This window comes from Giraffa tippelskirchi, chromosome 5 (genome assembly GCF_054371585.1).
Source record: "Giraffa tippelskirchi isolate mGirTip1 chromosome 5, T2T-mGirTip1v1.2.pri, whole genome shotgun sequence".
Classification (NCBI taxonomy): Eukaryota; Metazoa; Chordata; class Mammalia; order Artiodactyla; family Giraffidae; genus Giraffa; species Giraffa tippelskirchi.
In genome coordinates this window covers 29,827,363-29,844,987 of record NC_137279.1, presented here as the reverse complement: position 1 = coordinate 29,844,987, position 17,625 = coordinate 29,827,363, and the positions used below count along the sequence as shown (strand labels likewise).

General features: G+C 52.9%; 1 protein-coding gene across 3 annotated transcripts in view; it reads right to left on the bottom strand.

Moving 5' to 3' along the window:
• The window catches only part of PRDM16 (PR/SET domain 16), a 332,745-nt gene that overhangs the window by 38,778 nt on the left and 276,342 nt on the right, over nt 1-17,625 (bottom strand). For all 3 annotated transcript variants that reach the window (XM_081488463.1, XM_081488464.1, XM_081488465.1), the window contains exons 4-5: nt 14,322-14,456; nt 2,637-2,739 (exon numbers count right to left, since the gene is read on the bottom strand). In XM_081488463.1, the coding sequence (XP_081344589.1) occupies nt 2,637-2,739; nt 14,322-14,456 (238 nt within the window). The remainder of the gene's footprint in view (nt 1-2,636; nt 2,740-14,321; nt 14,457-17,625) is intronic.

The window sequence follows — 17,625 nt, the reverse complement described above, 5'->3', positions numbered from 1 at the left end:
TTCACTTTCCTAGCACAAGCAACTCCAATTAAAAGAAATACTAGAATATGTCACACTCTGATTGCATTATGCTACTTTGTGTTGTATAGTTATGTTGTATTATGTTATGTCTGTCTATCTCATGCTTTATACAAATACGCTGAATCCGCTTGACCTTTTTTGGAGAGGGGGGAAAGTTAGTAATTTTGAGCCTTTCTCAAAAGAAAGGTGTATTTGAATGGAAACGATTTTCTTTATTTTCTCCCAAGAGCAAGAAGTTCTCTTGAAAGAGAAATCTTTCCCCTCTCTACTGAAAAGAGTAAAAACAAAATAAAAAGTTCCTGGAACTAATGAACCTGAAAGTGGCTTCCCTCTGCTCTGAGTCACTTGTCGGAAAATTGGAATTGAATTTCTTTACAAAGCTGCAGCTTTGGAAGAGGGCTGCCAGTCCCAGGTCCACAGGGCTGGGGCCACTCCCCGCAGTGAACTGGCAGAGCATGCCCCCCGCCCCCGCTTCTTCCGTGATACCTGGAGGTCATCCTGCCAGAGCCCCTGCCCCCAACAAGAGCAGGCAGCACTGTGACTCAGAACTGAGCTCTCCTTATCTAAACCTGGGGAGGGGGCCGTGGACTGGTGCAAAAGCTCTGACTTCCGCCCAAACCCAGCTAAACCGAGACCATGCTGGCCCGATGTCTTGTGTGTCGAGTCTGAGCCTAGCGTCTGTCTGAAGTTCCCTCGGCAACTTTTCGCGGCAAAGCAGGAATGTAACAGAAAAATAAATCAGTGCCTAATGGCTTCAGGGAACCCAGGGGGACACAATTATGTGGCATCTACATGCTAATCTACAGACTGGAGGCTCAAAAGCCCTCAAGAGCCCACTCCAAGTTCCTGCCGTGATAAGGGGCCCTGCATTCACTAGGGCTGGGATAAAAGATTTTTTATGATAATTATCTTAGTGAGGAACATTTTCACATTTTCTTTCTGTGCGATTCAGAGTTAACTGACGAGGGGTGGCTGTTGGGAGGTGAAGGAGTGATCCTGACAGCCAAGGGTATGAAAAGTCAAATATTTGACGTTGGACTATTATGTGTGGAAAGCAATTAGCCCACAGATGTTTCATAAATTAGGAAAATGCAGACCCAAGTTATTTAAGATCAGGCATTAGAAGAGGGACAGGAATCAAGGTTTCTCTAACCTTTCGGAAGAAAGACAGGTCATCATACAAACAAAACCCCATGGCCCAGCGTGGTCGAATTTATCTTTCTGAGTGCGTTATCTAAGATTCACAAGTCTTTTCAACAATTATTTTAAGAAAAATGAGATCATCCCCCTGATACCCAGAGCTTAGCCACCTACTTCCTTTTCTCGAAGGACTGATTAAAACCAAAGTCTAGAGGAGAGGGTGGGTCGAGTCTGTTTTACAGAATTGTTCTTCTCTGGAGAGAGCCTTTGGAAGAACTCACAGGCGCAAAGTGCTGCCCCACAAAGGTGGGCCACGCTTGAGGACCGAGAAGGTCACCCTGCTCCCGGGGGCTTCCTGCTAATTCCGACGCCTAGCTCCCTGGCCCAGTCAACCGTACTCCCAGGCCGTGACACTGGAGCGGTTCCTTAGAGAAACTTGCAGTTAGTGGCATTAATCATTAAGCCTTGGAGTATTTGTGTGTGTGTTGGGGGGGATGCGGGGGAAGAAGGACAGGAAGGGAAAAGCCAGCCTCCCCCCTTTCTCTAGCAGGAATGGAATCATTAGTACCAGAGATGGTGGGAAGCAGAGGCTGCCTTCAGTTCACTTGCGGGGCCTCACGCAGAGGAGAGATGCCATCTATTCAGCCACGGCACGTAGGGAGTTAACTGACCAGCCTTGTTGCCAAGCAGCTTCCTCCAACTGACTTTTCCTCTGCCACTTAAAAATGGTTCCAGGATCCCAAGGTGAATGGGCACACTGCTTAACAATGTGGATGGAGGAATAGAAACCTGGATTTCAGAAATCTGAGCCTGTATGAGACTGGGGTTTTCTCAAGCATCATCAGAGATGTGCCTGGGTGTGGATGAACAAGGAATGGAAGTGTCTACTGGACACATACTGTGTGACCAGCCGAGAGGGAAGGACACTGGGGACGCTTCCTGCAGTCCTGTTGGGAGAGCTTGCTTAGAGGGGCTCTCTGAAGCCCTAAATATTCCCTCTCACCAAATAAACTTCCCGTAATCTTTCTCTGGGAAGTTTTGCTTTTAACTATAGGTGGTCATTGCTTTCAAATACATGGATGGCATCACTGCACTCTCTTAACTGAGACTGTGGCTCTCCTCTGGCACAGAGCTCTGGGGGCAAATGTTTCCAAGCTGTGAAATGGGTCTGTTTGTTTAAGTCTTACAGAGAGTATACTGCTGCTGCTAATGATAATTTTACAGTTTAAAAAGAGCCCCTAGGACTCTCCCACTACAGAGATGTCAGGCAGCATGTCGTGTTGTCTCAAGTCCTGTCTGAACTCAGGCTGTGGCCTCTGTAACCCAAGGAAAGAGAAAGCCAAGTGCTCAGGTTGAGAAGTTGTTGGGAAGAATTGGTTCTGCCCATCTGGGGCCTGGGGGCTGGACCATGGGCAGCAGCAGGGGAACCCCCAGCTCCTGTCACGCTGCCTCTGCTCCTGTGGGTGGGGGCTTACCATCCAGGCTGGGAGGCACTGCCCCCAGAGAGTAGGCACCTTCTTTCACATGGACCAGCAGCTCTTCTCCTGGCTCAATGTCCTTAATGACTTTATAATAAATCTAGGATGGAGAAACCAGAGAGAAAGGGTCAGCATTGTTGGCCTGGCTGCTTTAAAAGCCACATCGTGCACACCCGGCCCGCACGCCATTGACACTGCTCATTGGGGAGCCTGTCCCGCTGGGCCCTTGACCTGCCTTCTAATTGCTGCTAAGAGGTTCCCCTTCGGAACTTGGCAGGATACTCTCAGGAGGACTAGAGTCTATTTTTAGCTAGTTTGATCCAGATTTTGGATAAAGGGGGTGCAAAAGGAAATGGGTGAGGATTAGCCCCAAAGTTCCCGAGCAGGGTGGGTCCTAGCAGGAAATATCAGGTAGAGAGAAAGGCTCTCTTCATCAGAAGTGGAGCCTGGTTCCTTTTGTCAATATGTATATAAGACACTTTTGGCTGTCTGGGGCTGGGGTGGGGTCTTCACCCTTGAGTGTGGGTTTGGATGTTTATGAAAGTGGCCATGAAGACAGACAGAGGTCCTGTGTGCCAGGTCGGCCGGTGTGAGTCTCAGATGAGTGTGCACGTCTCCCACAGGGGGAGGTGGAGGGGAGCCCACACCAGCCGCAAGCTCAGTACCAGCAGCTGTGGGTGTCTGAGATCGGGGATAGCTCTGAAAACAGAGATGGGTCAGGTGGGGCTCGAGGTAGAGTCTGTAGCCTGGAGCAAGCTCTGAGGGACGAACGTCTAGCGTCAATACTCTGAGCAGCCCCGTAGCTTGCCAAGATGCCCCCTGAAAAATCACCATCTGCAAGGCGGGTGGTGACCATGATCCAGAAAATTCCAGCTACTCAGGAGGGCAGCATGACCAGAGTATTCTGGGCTGAGGCCCAGGGACCAGGCTCCAACAGCCTGGGAGGCTCTGGGAGAGACCAAGGCCTTTTTTGTCTTTGCCAGCCCCTGCCCAGGGCCCTTGCCCTCCCTGGAGCCCAGGGAACCAGCTCCTCTGGGTGGGGAGCCCACTCTCACAAGGGCAGGGCTGACGCCAGGAACCCTGCATCTTAAATCTGGAAATGTCAGACAGCAGGCTGCATTTCTGTTAGGCCAGTCCACTGGCTTCTCATGCTGGCATGCGATGTTTGGGTTTCTCTTCAGATCACAGTAACCAAGGCGCTTCCAGGAGGCTAAGGCTTGGTCATAGGACTGGCTGGGAGGCCAGGGAAGGACCTGAGACCAGTCCATCTGCCTGGGGAGACCAGGGGGCAGAGGCTTCTCCAGGCCATTCCTACCCAAGGTTCTTCAGCACCACCTTCTAGTGGAGGACCTGGTGGTTGGGTGTCGGGCTGGACATGGTTCAGGTGCCCCAGGGACTGACCTGGGCACTGCCTGCTCACCTCCCCCCATGCCCCAGGGAAACATCTGGAAGGCCGAGTTTGCCCCCTCTTGTGGGGCCCCTTCCCTTCTCCCCAGTCCAAGTCCAGCTGTGGATGTCCTCACAGATCACCAGTTTCAACTAACTCCAGAATGCCACCAATGTGCTCTCAAAGGGACAACAGAGCCACATGGCGTCCCCAAATTTCTCGCTGAACATGTGGATGGTGGAATGTAACCAGTAGAAGTACACTGTACAGATGTCTTATCAATATGTACTTGCTAGTAATTTAATTTGGCAACTATTCCCTGGCACATGCTAAAATAAGGATGAGACTTTAAAAATGGAGACTAGGCTTCCCAAGTGGCGCAGTGGTAAAGAATCTTTCTGCCAGTGCAGAAGACGCAGGAGATGCGGGTTCAGTCTCTGGGTTGGGAAGATCCCCTGGAGTAGGAAGTGGCACCCCACTCCAGTATTCTTGCTTGGGAAATCCCATGGACAGTGGAGCCTGGTGGACTCCAATCCATGGAGCCACAAAGAATCGGACACGACTTAGCAACAGCACAGCACAGAAACTGTACCGTATTACCTTCTGTAGTTAAATCAATTGATATTAAACTCCCAGTTTTGTATTATTTTATCTAAAATATTACACAGTGCTCACAGACTTAGATAAAGAACTTATGGTTTTCAGGGGTGAAGGATGGGGGCAAAGGGATAGTTAGGGAGCTTGGGATGGACATGTACACACTGCTAAATTTAAAATGGATAACCAGCAAGGTCCTATTGTGCAGCACATGGAACTCTGCTCAACTGTTACATGGCAGCCTGGCTGGGAGAGGAGTTTGGGGGAGGATGGATACATGTGTATGTATGGCTGAATCCCTTCACTGTCCACCTGAAACTATCACAATATTGTTAATTGGCTACACTCCAATACAAAATATAAAGTTTAAAGAAATTACACAGTGGCTGAAATAATTGGTGTGTTTTTTTTTTAAAAGTCAGACTCCAGCCACTGTATTTTAGAATCAGACCCAAAGTGCATCTCACGCTCCAACAAAGCCAGGATGAGCCCCTGACCCATCCCACCGCCGGGAGTCACGGCTTATTAATACACAGGCGTAATCACACGCTCATCCCAGCCGTGAGCCAGCGCATCCAGCAAGTGCAGGCTTAATGCGCCCGCCGGCGGCCGCTGTCCCTGCGCGCAGGCTGGCGCCGGCCAATGGCCGGCGGCTTCCCGAGGGTCCCCGTTAGAGGGCAATGTGGACCCGCCCGCAGCATCCTCCCCGGCTAGGCCTGCGCCCCGCGAGGACCCGGAACGTGAGAGGCCGGCGGCGCGCTCTGACCTGCGTCCCCAAATGCTGGACTTCTGCTCCCGCCGGGCTTCGGGGGCTGACGCGGCTCACCGCCCCGCCTCCGCCTCCGGCTCTGCGTCCCCCTCCGACCCCTTCCGAGGGCCACCCACCTTTCCAGGACCCCAAATCCCCCTCTCAGAGGTCCACCAGGTCTCCCGGGACCCTACCCACCTTCTAGGATCGCTGGACTCTCGTCCCTCCCTTCCCCGAACCCCTCCAAGGGCCCGGGACCTGCAGACATCCGCCTCCCATCTCTGAACTGGGAGTCTACTCTGGTCTTATCCCCAACGCCCTTCGCCTCCTGCCCGCCCTCCAGGACTGCCAAATCTTCTGAGACGCCCCCTCGCTCCCCGTTCCCGCCCCACCGTGCACCCCCACCCCGCCCCAGCTCCGAGAGCTGCGGACTCAGTTCTCGGACCCCCTTGGAGGGAACCGACCCTTCCCAGCCGGTGGGTCTAGCGCGCCGGCAAGGAAAGCAGTTCCGTGCGCGGCGGGCGCCCCCTACCCAGTCGCGCTCCTCGGGACAGACGGTGGCCCCAGCGCCTGGAGGGGGCGCGAGGGACACGCAGCGGGCCAGCAGTCGGCCCGGGCCGCCGGAACTTTGAGGGACTAGACTGAGTTGATAGCTATTAGAGCTGATCGCAGAGCCTACGGCCGGACTAGGGGCAGCGGGTGTCCCCGACCTGCCTCCCCCTGGAAGAAGGGGCGCAGCTGCGAACGGGAAAGCGCACGAACTTTTCCAAACTCATTTGGTCCGCCTTCGCTAAGGGCACCCGGCTCCGCGAATGGGCCCTGGTCCACACAAAGGCGGCAGGCTCTTTTACGACCTGTTCCTAGCAGCACAAAGGCCTTATCATCCTGGTCTGCGGGGTCGGTCGACTTCCCGGGACAAAGGCCGGGCTTAGGTGGGACTGAGTCTCCTGACTGCTAGGGCACAAGTTGTGCAGTTACTGTACCACCGGCCCTTTCCCTTCTCGGCCTGTGAAAAATTGTTATTGTGTGTGTGTGCTTAGTTGTGTCCGACTCCTTTTCCACCCCATGGACTGTAGCCTGCCAGGCTCCTCTGTCGGTGGGATTTTCCAGGCAAGAATACTGGAGTGGGTTGCCATTTCCTCCTCTAGGGGACCTTTCTGACCCAGGAATCAAACTCACGTCTCCCGCATCCCCTGCATTGGCAGGCAGATTCTTTACCACTGAGTCACCTGGAAACCAAATTATTATTGCAGTCCCTTAAACATTCCTGAAGTTGGTTTATCCCCAGCCTTTCATTGTGTGCCCCTTGGTAGGACATATTCAGACCCCAGGGCTAACTGGGCATCAAGGATGGGCTGAGTCTTAAGGATTTTCACAAGAGGGGAACAGAAGCCTATGCCCCCGGGAAGAAAGAACCCTGTATCTGATACTCTTTACTTCCTAGGCTCAGAACAGACCTGCCTTTTTTTTATAGGGTGGCATCTGGGTACCCAGCCCTGTCTCTGAACAGTGGTGTCCCCAGCACCATGTAACCGTCTTGGTCCTTGGATTGTGTGGCAAGGCGGAATTTTCTGTCTGGTTTCAGAGTCTGAGAGCAGAGGAAACCACAGCAACAGCTGACTTTACTAGCGCCAATAAATGTCTGCTCTAAACGGCTTTAAAAAATAACAATGCCAAACAGAACTGATCCAGAGTTAAGACTTTGTTCAGCATCTCAGTTCTCTTTGCAATAGCGAGACCTGATTGAACATGGGTGGCTGACACCAACAAGGGGGCCTTGGGATTCTAACTGTGTTTAGCCTGACCCTTTTACAATCTCTGGACACAAAGAGACAGCTCCTTGTAGGTGAACAGAGCTGGGACAAATACATGGCCACGTTCTCAACAAAAGACAGAGAAATTGTCGGAGAAAAACTGGTTTCAGTATGCGCCATCTTCATTGAGACCCAGCCCTTTAAGAAAATGAACATCATTTTCTTTTCTTCCAACAACATTCTTTAAGACAAAGAAATATTTCAAATCGATAATGGCTGACAGTTTGGGTGTATTTTCTCCTTAGCTTCTTTGAGTTTGTTTTTGTTTTTAATACCAAATCAGTTTCGCAATAACAGATACTATTTTCAAACATAAAGACTTTAAGTTCCACAATTTTCATTCCACCTTAATCTTAGAATTTTAAAATTTAAGTAGGTGAAAAACTCCATATGACCTACACTGAGTAGAAACGACTAGATTGCAGACCACCAGTCAGTATGTTGAATAGAGGCCACAGCTCTCCCCTTCCAGGAGCAAATGAAAATCATGAAAGTGATAAGCGAACTGGCCTTTGTTTCCATCCCCACCCCACTCCCCACCCCTGATCAGTTTGAGAAACTTTAAAGGCATATTTGCGTAATATAGGTGCTTATCTTAAAAAAAAAAATTAAGCCCTCTCCTTCCTGGATTTAGGAATTCACTTGTGCTTGAATCTGTGAAGGCTTTCGTGTGGCACACAAGGGGCTTTTCATGAGAGAAGCACACAGCAAGGGGAATTTGAATTGCTCTGAGATCTTGCTGAATAGCAAATTCGCCCAGTCGCCAGTCTGCCTTCGGAGAGAGGACACTGGACCGAGGGTTATCCCTGGGCATTTTTTGGGCCTCCGCAAGGTGGTGAGGCCAGCACTCTTATTGCCTCAAGACCTTGGTACACGTCACCGTGTTTCCTCACTGCTTGCTGTCCCCAAACACTGACCCTCTCTCTCGGTGAAAGTTGTGGACACCAGAGACCTGAGGCTGACACAGGGGATAGCTTTGGATTTTAAGAAACAGCCCAGGTGATGCTCCAGAATGAAGCTGGGAAGCAAGTGTTTGGAGCTGCTGAGAGTGTGGGCAGTCTTTATTCCCCTTTGCCTGCCTGACTGTTTCAGGGCAGAAGGAAGGGGCCGACGCTGGTTGCTTAGGTTTTGTTACCACCCGCAGGCTCTAGGAATGAGCAGACGATCCCTTCCTCTGGCTGAGAGAGGGGAGGCGGCTTGTCATGCCTGGATTTGCCATATCACTCCCTTCCCATGTGTGGCTGGAGCAGCCTGTGCCTAAATCTTTACTTTTTGCCTTTATGTATATATATTCTGTCACCCTTCCAGCAGCTCAACATTAAAAATCATTTGTATACCCCTCTCTTTCTTAGTTGTACAGTTTGTACCTGGATGTTATGTATATATTTATTATCTATAAATTATCATATTCACATATGATATAAAAATATGTAATATACAGTTAGCTAGATTTTTTAAAAATATAAATATAAATGACAGGTCACAATTAAATTGTCTTCACTTAAGTGGCTTCTTCTAATAAAGTATCTACTTCCACTTAATTAAGAGGGAAAAAATATAGGTTCTGGTAAATGATAACCGGTACTGTGAATCGATACCTTGTTCTTTGCCTCAAAGAAGGTCAGTGTGCTCTGGGGAGTAAAAATGCGATGGTTTTCTGATGCAAAACACATTTGCTCTATTTTTTAAATAAGCCTTTTGCAAATTGGTTAAGAAGTGCTAAAATGAATTCCTCATCCTTCTCGTTTTCGAAGGGAAAATTGTATCTAATTGTTTGGAAGCTACCATTGAAACGGCCAATCCGTTTTTAACTTAAACACCGTGGAGGGAGGGATGGGCCTTCAATAACCAGGACAGAACAGGGCAGTGGACACAGCATAGCCACCGTTTAGAATCCCAGCCCTGGCAGACTGCTAACCCTGACACGGGGGTGGGCAGTGGGGAGGGGCTAGTCCAAGTCGGGGCAGAAGAAACGAAAGCAAAAGAACATGCTTTGAGCTTTGCCCAGAAACCCTGGGTTCTCGTCCTCTAAGTGCTGGCTCTGAAGGATGGGCTGCTGGGTGGTGATCCGCTGGCTCATCCACTAATAAAATGCCATTGTTTTAATACGCTCTGTGAAGGAGATTAGCCTTTGTCTGCTTGTGCTTTGGGGAGACGCGGCTCCTCGCTTGTCCCGGAATGTGCTGGTGGTGGTGGCTTTTCCTGATGCCAGGCTGGCCAGCCCTGGTGTTTGGGGTGCAGTGCGGACCTCGCAGCCCTTCCGAGGTGTGCCGGGGGTCCAGCCCCTGAGTCATGCTCCCCAACGTGTGTGAGTGACCCCAGTACCACGCTGCACATAGGCCACCTGACATCCGGCCACCAACATCCTCTCCCTGTCGCGGCAACATGGGAACAAGAGAAGGAGCCGGGCTGTGTGCAGGCCTCTTCCGGCCTTTGCTTGCTCTGGTGGGCACTTTATTTCCAAGCGCTTGTTTTCTTTCTTATCACTAAAACAAATCCAGGACTTCCCTGGTGGTCCAGGGGTTGGGAATCTATCTGCCAATGCAGGGGACATGGGTTTGATCCCTGGTCCAGGAAGATTCCACCTGCTGAGGAGTAACTAAGCCCGTGCACCACCACTACTGAGTCTATGCTCTGGAGCCGCAACTATTGAAACCACGTGCTGCAAATACCGAAGCCCACCTGCCTATAACCCATGCTCCACAACAAGCGAAGCCACCACAATGAGAAGCCCGCATACCACAACTAGAGAGAAGCCACCACTCGCCGCAACTAGAGAAAACCTGTCCACAGCAACGAAGACCCAGCAGAGCCAAAATAAATAAATTAATAAAATAAATACATAAAACAAATCCAAGAACAGATCCTGTCTGTGTCTCCTGAGACATCTGAAACCAACTTGTTTGCTCATCACGGTGGGAGAAAGAACTACCCAAGGGAGATCTGAGGGTCTCGAGTCTTCCAAAAAGAAAAGTGGGAGTTGGAGGATGCTGGGGGCAGGGGAGGGCTGCGAAGTCCCTGGGGAGGGTGGGGCAGGGTCTTGCCCCCCAGAGTGAATCAAGGCACCAGGGGATCCTTGCCTTCCGCTCCTGCTAAGCTGGGAAAGTGAGCCAGGCACCCTGGGTTCTATGCTGTGGTCTGACCACCCCCTAAAATCACAGAGAGAAACTTGTTCCCCCACAGCTATCTGCTGTGGATGTTTTGTTCCTGGCAGCCGGGCCACCCCAAAGCTTGTGTGGCCTCAGGACTGCCTGTGGGCAGCAAACCACAAGTCACCTTTAGGTGATAGGCTGGGTGCAGGGAGAAATTCAAGGCCCCTGTGGCCTTTGCTGCTCAGGGCTCCCCCCATCTAGAGCCCCAGGGAGGAGCTGGTGCCGAGGGTGGTGCCTGGGGAACAGAGTGGAGGGACGGGCTGGTCACCTCTCCCCGAGGTCCCGTGGGGCAGAGACTGCTGAGAGCCTCAGGGCTCCAAGAGGGGTGCAGAAGAGGACTTGGTGAGGGGCTCTGAGCCCTGCCCCTGCGGCTCCACGGCTGGGTGGGGGGCATGCGGTCAGTAGCCGGAGTGTCTGGGAAGAACGAGGCCTAGCCGGACAGAAGGGGTCTGTCTGGTGGGGGGTGCACTGCCCCGCGTCTGGGCTCCCTCAGCACTCTCAAAGTGGCTGGAGGGCCCACCACCTGCTCAAAACCACATGGAGCATGCAGGCTGCATCTGTCCCCACAGCCTGTCTGGATGCCAGCAGAGGCCTTGCTGGACTGAGGGTGTTGAGACCCCTGACCTCAGCCCACTGCCTCTGTGTGGGTGTCTCTGGAGGACTGGAGACCATCCAGGAGGCCCATGCAGAGCTGCCTCAAGTCCTCTGGTCGCTGTGGCTTTGGGAATGTTCTCCTTAAGTGACCCTTTCCTGCCTGGTCCCCCTGGGCCTCTGGACATTGGGGTTCAGGTCATGGGTCATGACTTCAAGTTAGAGCTTTCCTGATTGAAGTGATTTCTCTACCGAATACCACCTGGAAAACCTGAAGCTGTTTTCATGGATCTCAGATCTTCAGTCTGGGTGCCTTCCCTTCCATGTCTATGCTGTGTTGGGAGGTGATGTTCTATGCAGGTGTGTGTGTGGGGGTGGGGAGGGAGAGAGAGGGAAATTGTTCCCTTCAGTGTGTCTCTGTATATGTGTGCATGTGTGTATGTTTGTGTGTGCATGTATGTATATGTAGGGGGTTTCCTAAGTGCCAGGAAATCCTGGTGGAAACTCTTGGGATTAGGGCAATCCGAGAAACCCCATTAATACCGTGCTATATTTCCTTCTCAAAGAGAAGCCTGTCTTCAAAATTCTTTGTTTTATTATTAATATTTCAGGGACGATTTTACTCCAGCTCCACACAGGGTTATGTCGGTCCCTTTGCAGTGAGCTGAGCTTCCACCGTTAGGGACTGGGTGACGGAAGCCCTTCTGCTGGGCCACGTGGCCGTCACAGGGGAGAGAAAGCCGGGTTTCAAGAGACTGTCTCTAGTATGTGTGTGTGTGCATGTGCGTGAGTGTGTGTGTGTGAGTCACAAAGTCGTGTACGACTCTTTGCGACCCCGTGGACTATAGCCTGCCAGGCTCCTCTGTCCATAGGATTCTCCAGGCAAGAATACTGGAGTAGGTTGCTGTTCCCTTCTCCAGGGGATCTTCCCAAACCAGGGATCGAACCCGGGTCTCCCGCATTGCAAGCAGATTCTTTACCATCTGAGTCATCAGGGAAGCCCTTTCCTATCATTATGAGAGTTTAAAATTGTTTGTATTATTTCTCAGGAAAATTATGTCCCACAAATTACCCATTTTCCTTTGAGATCTGAGATGCGGCCGCCTCCTTGTGCCTCTTGGCCACTGCCCTCCCAGGTGTCTGGAGGCCACAGCCATGCAGTTAGGTTTGGGGATGGGGACATTGGTTGCCCAGTAATAGCGGGAACCACCCACCATGGTCCGAGGAGGCCCAGCAGAGGGGTCCTCCCTCCCTCAGAGGATGGAGGGTTTGAAAGGCCCCAGGCGGGGAAATTTTTGCTGCTTCAGGCCATTTCACTGCTGTGTTTGCTTAAATGTGCACCCACGTCCTCTCTGAGTCTGTGAGCTGAGGCAGGGATACTTTAAGGTTGTTCAAAACATCCAGCAGGCGAGGATGAAATTTTGATGTCACATTGGGTTGAAGTATTAGAATCAGGTGTGTTTCTGACTGTAGGATGGAGCTTTGGAATGGGAAGCATTGAGGGACAAAAGTGGGATGAAGTGAAAGGGAATCCCTGAGTTAAGGGTATTCCTGTCTGCTGGTCCTGACAAGGGAAAGAGTTTGCTGCAAGGCAGTGAGTTCCATCTGGACCCAAATGGAGCTGAAATAAAAGCTAACCTAAATTATTAACAATAAAACAAAGGTGTCAGAAGACAGGCTTCTCTTTGAGAACAGACAATACGTCTGCTTGCTTTTTCAGAAGGTTTCCACATAAAGATACTTACTTCACGGCTTACATTTGGTTCAGACACTCTAACAAACATTTATTTTTCTTTAAATAAAAAATCTGGATCCTTCGCTATTTTATTCTGCATGTCACAGAAGTGCAGTCCTGGATCTGGCCTCCTGGTGTTTTTTTTTCCACTGCCCCTCAGCTCCCAGACACACGACCAAGGAACCATGCTCTCTGCAAGGAAAGGCCGAAGGAAGGACCATCTTTTCATGCACCTTAAACCTAATTCTCCTTTGCTTACATTTCATGCTCATCTAGAAGGAGAAAAAGTGTTTTTTTAAAAAAGTACCGTGCTAGTTTTTATGATGGTTCTTTTGCTTTCTTTCAGCAATATATTTTGCAATTAAAAAAATACTTATTTTCAGAATGTCGGGTTCCCAGTGGAAGCTGTAGACATCTCAATGGTAGAGGTGGATCTGAGCTTCACCAGATCATGTCCAACGGAGGGAGGGAAAGCTGCTCAGTTCAGGTTGAGCCCGCACGGCCGGGAAAGGGGCTGAGGAGATGAGGGCGAGCTGCCCAGCAATCCACGTGGGTCCTGGGGCCTCCTGGGCGTGAGCTCTCTGCATTTCTTGGTGCAATTTTTTTTTCCTCTAGAGTCAGGAGCCTCAAATGGCTTTTAAGAGTTTGCACAGATGACTTGAAGCTGGATCCTCTGTTATGTGGTCTCCACAGACATTTTTTAAAGCAATGGAACTCTTTTTTTTTGCAAATGAAATCTTATGGGTAACCCCAAAACAGAGGCAAAAGCAAACTCCTGTGATGGATGGGGGAGGGCACCTAGGCATCTTGAGGAAGACTTAACTCTGGGGACTTGGTCCGAAGGGCCTGGCTCCAAGCAGGGTCTCTGGGGGACACTTGCAAACTTGTGATGAAAACATCGACTAAGTGCTTCCAGCCATGGGGACACATTGTCTTCATAGTGGAAACTCCACGTGGCATCTTCTGTCCCAATTGGTTCCTGAGACTGGATGCCTGCAGCCCAGGGTGGCATGGACACAAAGCGGTAAGGATCCAGCATGCCAAGAGGGTCTTCGACCTCCTGGGGGCAGCAGCAGAAGCCAAAGAGTTCCTTAGCTCTGGTGGGACAGGCAGCTGAGGAAAAACATCAGTTGGCTTCCAGCAGGGCCAGGATTTGTGCAAAATGTGGCTGGTCACTTCTGCAGGCTGGCTATACTGTCACAGTGATTCCAGGGACCTCCAGGCAGCTGGGGTCTCGTCTCAGCCTTCCAGATGGCAAGTGCGGAACGCTTCCAGGCAGCTGGGATGAACAGCTATTCAGACACCACTCTCAAGCAGAAGGGTCCGGTTCTCCACTTCTCTCACATGGGTGACGTTTGTCAGAACGTGGACCCTGTGGTTTCAGTCCCTTCCTGCTCCTGGCCACGTTTCTTCCCATAAACCGTCATCTTTTGGCTCTCAGACCCCATCAGCCCCAGGCGAGGCCATGGCACAAAGGCATTTGTGGGGTGTCACCAAGTTCCCGGAAACTCGGCGCTGGCCAAGTGTCAAGTAGCCCCCCCTCCGCTGCAGGATGGACTTGGCAGAGGTGCGGCTAACCCTTCACCTCGGCGCCCCCATTTCCATCTGCCTCGATACCACGGCCCCAAGGACAAGGCTCCGTGCGAGCCTGGACCTACCTGCTCGTTGATCTGACACATGGTGAGGTTCTGGTCGTCACAGGAGCATGCCACGCGGATGTACTTGAGCCAGCTGCCAGCCCCGGCCTGCTGAACATCCACGCAGAGCTTCCCGCTGTCCAGGTCCTCGGAGATCTGCCGGGCAAGAGAGAAACAAGAAAGCTCAGAGGCATCCTGTGTGCTAGAGCCGACGCACTCTGTGTTTGCCCAGCAAGAGAAGCTGCCGCTGGGGCTCAGAGGAGGAAGGCCATTTAGTTGCTGGACGTCAGCCGACCCTCCGGGCATCGGCGAGGCACTCGGCCCACCCATCCCGCCCATGCCCAAAAGCCTCTGGGAGGGAGCCCGGCGCAGAGGTAGGAGGTGTCTTTTCTCACCGAGTAGATCACTGCCCTAGCAGAGCCATAAAAGTGCCAGCAGGGCTGCAAAAACTCCCCAGCGAGCCGCCCCACATGTGAGAAAGCAGAGGTCGCTGTGTCCAAGAGCAGAGCCCTCTGCTGAGAGCACGGGGTGTGGGCTGGAGATGAGCGATCTCGAAGGTGAAGGTGTGGTTGGGGTGTGGCTGCAGGCGCATCTCTGTGTGTGTGCCTTTGCGCACGCGTGTGTGCCCGCGTGCGCATGTGTGCAAGCGTGCGTGTTCACAGCAGCCTGCAAGAAGGAGAACCGTTGGGTTTTCTTAAAAGTGGAAGTTTCCATCTGACACCGGGGGCTTGCAGACGCCCAGCCTATAGAGGCCCCGCGGGTTCGACCTGCGTTAGGTACTTTATTGTTGCTGTGTTCTCTGAATGTGCTTCTGACAGGCAGAGGCAGGGTGCTTCTCCGGCATGTGCACCTCTGAGCAGTCCATCTCCCAGAAGACCTGACTGCTGGCCCTGCTGAGGGGGGCCTCCCCGAAGCTACTGGACCCTGAGGTGGGAACTGTAGGCAGAGTCCCTCCCACCTGCTCTATCTGTGCCTGCCCAGGGATCCAGAGCCGTGGAGCCCAGTGGCACTCTGGGCGAGCTTCCTGGGCAGCTGAGCTGGGAGGCTAGGAGGGGAGGGTGTGGGGCTGAGGCCACCACTACACTGAGGACCGGAAGTAGGTGTTCTGATGGGCAGCGATGTCTAGCTGCTCAAGGGGTATCCAGGTGGGCAGGATAATTCAGGTAGGCAGGATTGTCTAGGTGGGCAGGATTGTTCAGGTGGGCAGGGGTGTCCAAGATTGTCTAGGTGGACAGGTGTGTCCAGGTAAGCAGGGGTGTCCAGGTGGGCAGAGGTATCCCGATGGGCATGTGTGTCCAGGTTGGCAAGGGTGTCCAGGTGGCCAGGACTGTTCAGGTGGGCAGGTGTGTCCAGGTAGGCAGGGATGTCTAGGTGGACAGAGGTGTCCAGGTGGGCAAGGGTGTCCAGGTGGGCAGATGTGTCCAGGTGGGCAGGTGCATTCATGTGGGTGGGCAGGTGCGTTCAGGTGGGCAGGTGTAATAGGAGCAGGTGTCAGAAGGACCCAGTGAAGTCAGGGCAGGGTACAAACCGAGAAGGCTGAATACAGGTGCCATGGCCTCTATTCCCTGGGGTCTCCCCAGTGCCATCTGATGAACAGGTAAGGACCCGGGAAGGGAGGGAGGCTGCCCCTGAGGCCTGAGATGCCCACTTCTGGCCAGAGAATCAGGACGCTTTATAAGCAGCTCAGATGCCTCCCAAACGCCCATGGACACTTTCTAAATGGCCAAGGGTCCTGCCCAGCCTATGAGTCAGCAAGGTTTCAGGAGGTGGCCGCTTTGTTGTGGGAGGCCCAGAACCTGCCTGCAGTCCTTCTGTGTGGCCACACCCCATCCCCTGGGGCCCATGGCAGCCGCCCAGTCACGACGAGTCTCTAAGCAGCTTCTGAGCTGACCTGGACAGGGTTGTGAGCCCAGAGGCCTCCACTCTGATGATTCTCCAGTTTGGAGACTTTAAGCGAATGGGCCTCATTCTGAAAGAAAGGCGAGAGCCCAGAGACAGTGTGGGACAGTGTGGCTGCAGGGGTGAAAGGCCATAACCTGCTCTTGGCCACACCAGGAGGCCACTGTGGGCTGGGGGGAGGGAGCCCAGGCCACAGGGGAGAGGCCCCGCCCCCAGCACTAACGCCTCTGGCTGGCCCCTCCTCTTACCTCCCACCCCAACTGCAGGAAACCCACAAGAGACCCACCAAGCAAAGCTGTGGTTAGTGGCACCTCCACTCGGCAAGGAGCTCGCCACCTCCCTGCATCACAGGGAGGAAGAGGGGTCGGCTGGCCAAGGCCCAGGGACCCCCACCCCACTCCTCCCCACTCCATCCCTGTGCCCCTCATCCAGCATCTTCACAGGTGGGTGTGGCCAGTGGGGGCTGGCCAACTCTCTCTGTCTCTCTGTTTCCCTCAGTCTCCCTCCACATCCCTCACCACCCCACCCACGGTCCAGTCTGGGACATGCCGAGATGGTAAATGACACTGTGAGCCACTGCAACCATCGCGTGCGCTCCCCTGTGTCTCCTGTCACCCCCGAGATGGTGCTTGACCCTTCATTTCTCAAAGTACTTACGGGGGGTGGGACAGAGAAGCCCAGAAGGCCGGATCAAGGACAACCCATTGACTCTTGGTTCTAGTAGATTCTGCACCACTGTGGGACGGCTGGACGATCCCAGGTTCATCCCCCAGCCCCATACCTGGGCCCTGCCTGAACGTGGGAGCAAGTCCACACCTCTGCCTGCACACCTGTGGGCATGCGCACAGCCCTGCGGCCACCCAGATAATCCACTGCATCCCCGGGAGGGCACGGCAGGACCCTCCCTCCTACTCAGCCCCTCTCAGTCCTCCCGGAGCAGGCATCTCTCCTCCAGGTGACGGGCCACATTCACCAAACATCTACAGGCCTCTCAAGTGTGTCTGAAGGCAGACACAGCCAGTGGTTCACCTGCGCGGACACTGTTCCAGGGCCTCCAGCCTGTCTCCATCCTTCTTGGGTGCAGGGCCCTGAGCTCAGAGGCAACAAATCTTCCAGGCCCCCTTCCCAGCTCCTGGTGTGTCTTCCCTGTGTGGTCAGCAGCCCCTTCTGGGAAACTTCCCTGGTTCCCAAGCCCCAACCACTTGGATGACCACAGGGTGGCTGTCACTTCCTGAAGGCCTCTGATGGTCCAGGGATCACTTCCCCTTCGTGAGCACCCCAGGTGGTTTTCTGGGGTGACAGAGGAGGTCTTGGTTAACTCCTTCCTCCCAAAGAGAATACACCCTCCCTCCCTGAAAGGTAGCAGGGGAGGCTGACCTCTCCTCCAGGGAGGCACAAGAAACCCCGGTCTTGGGTCCCCAAAGCG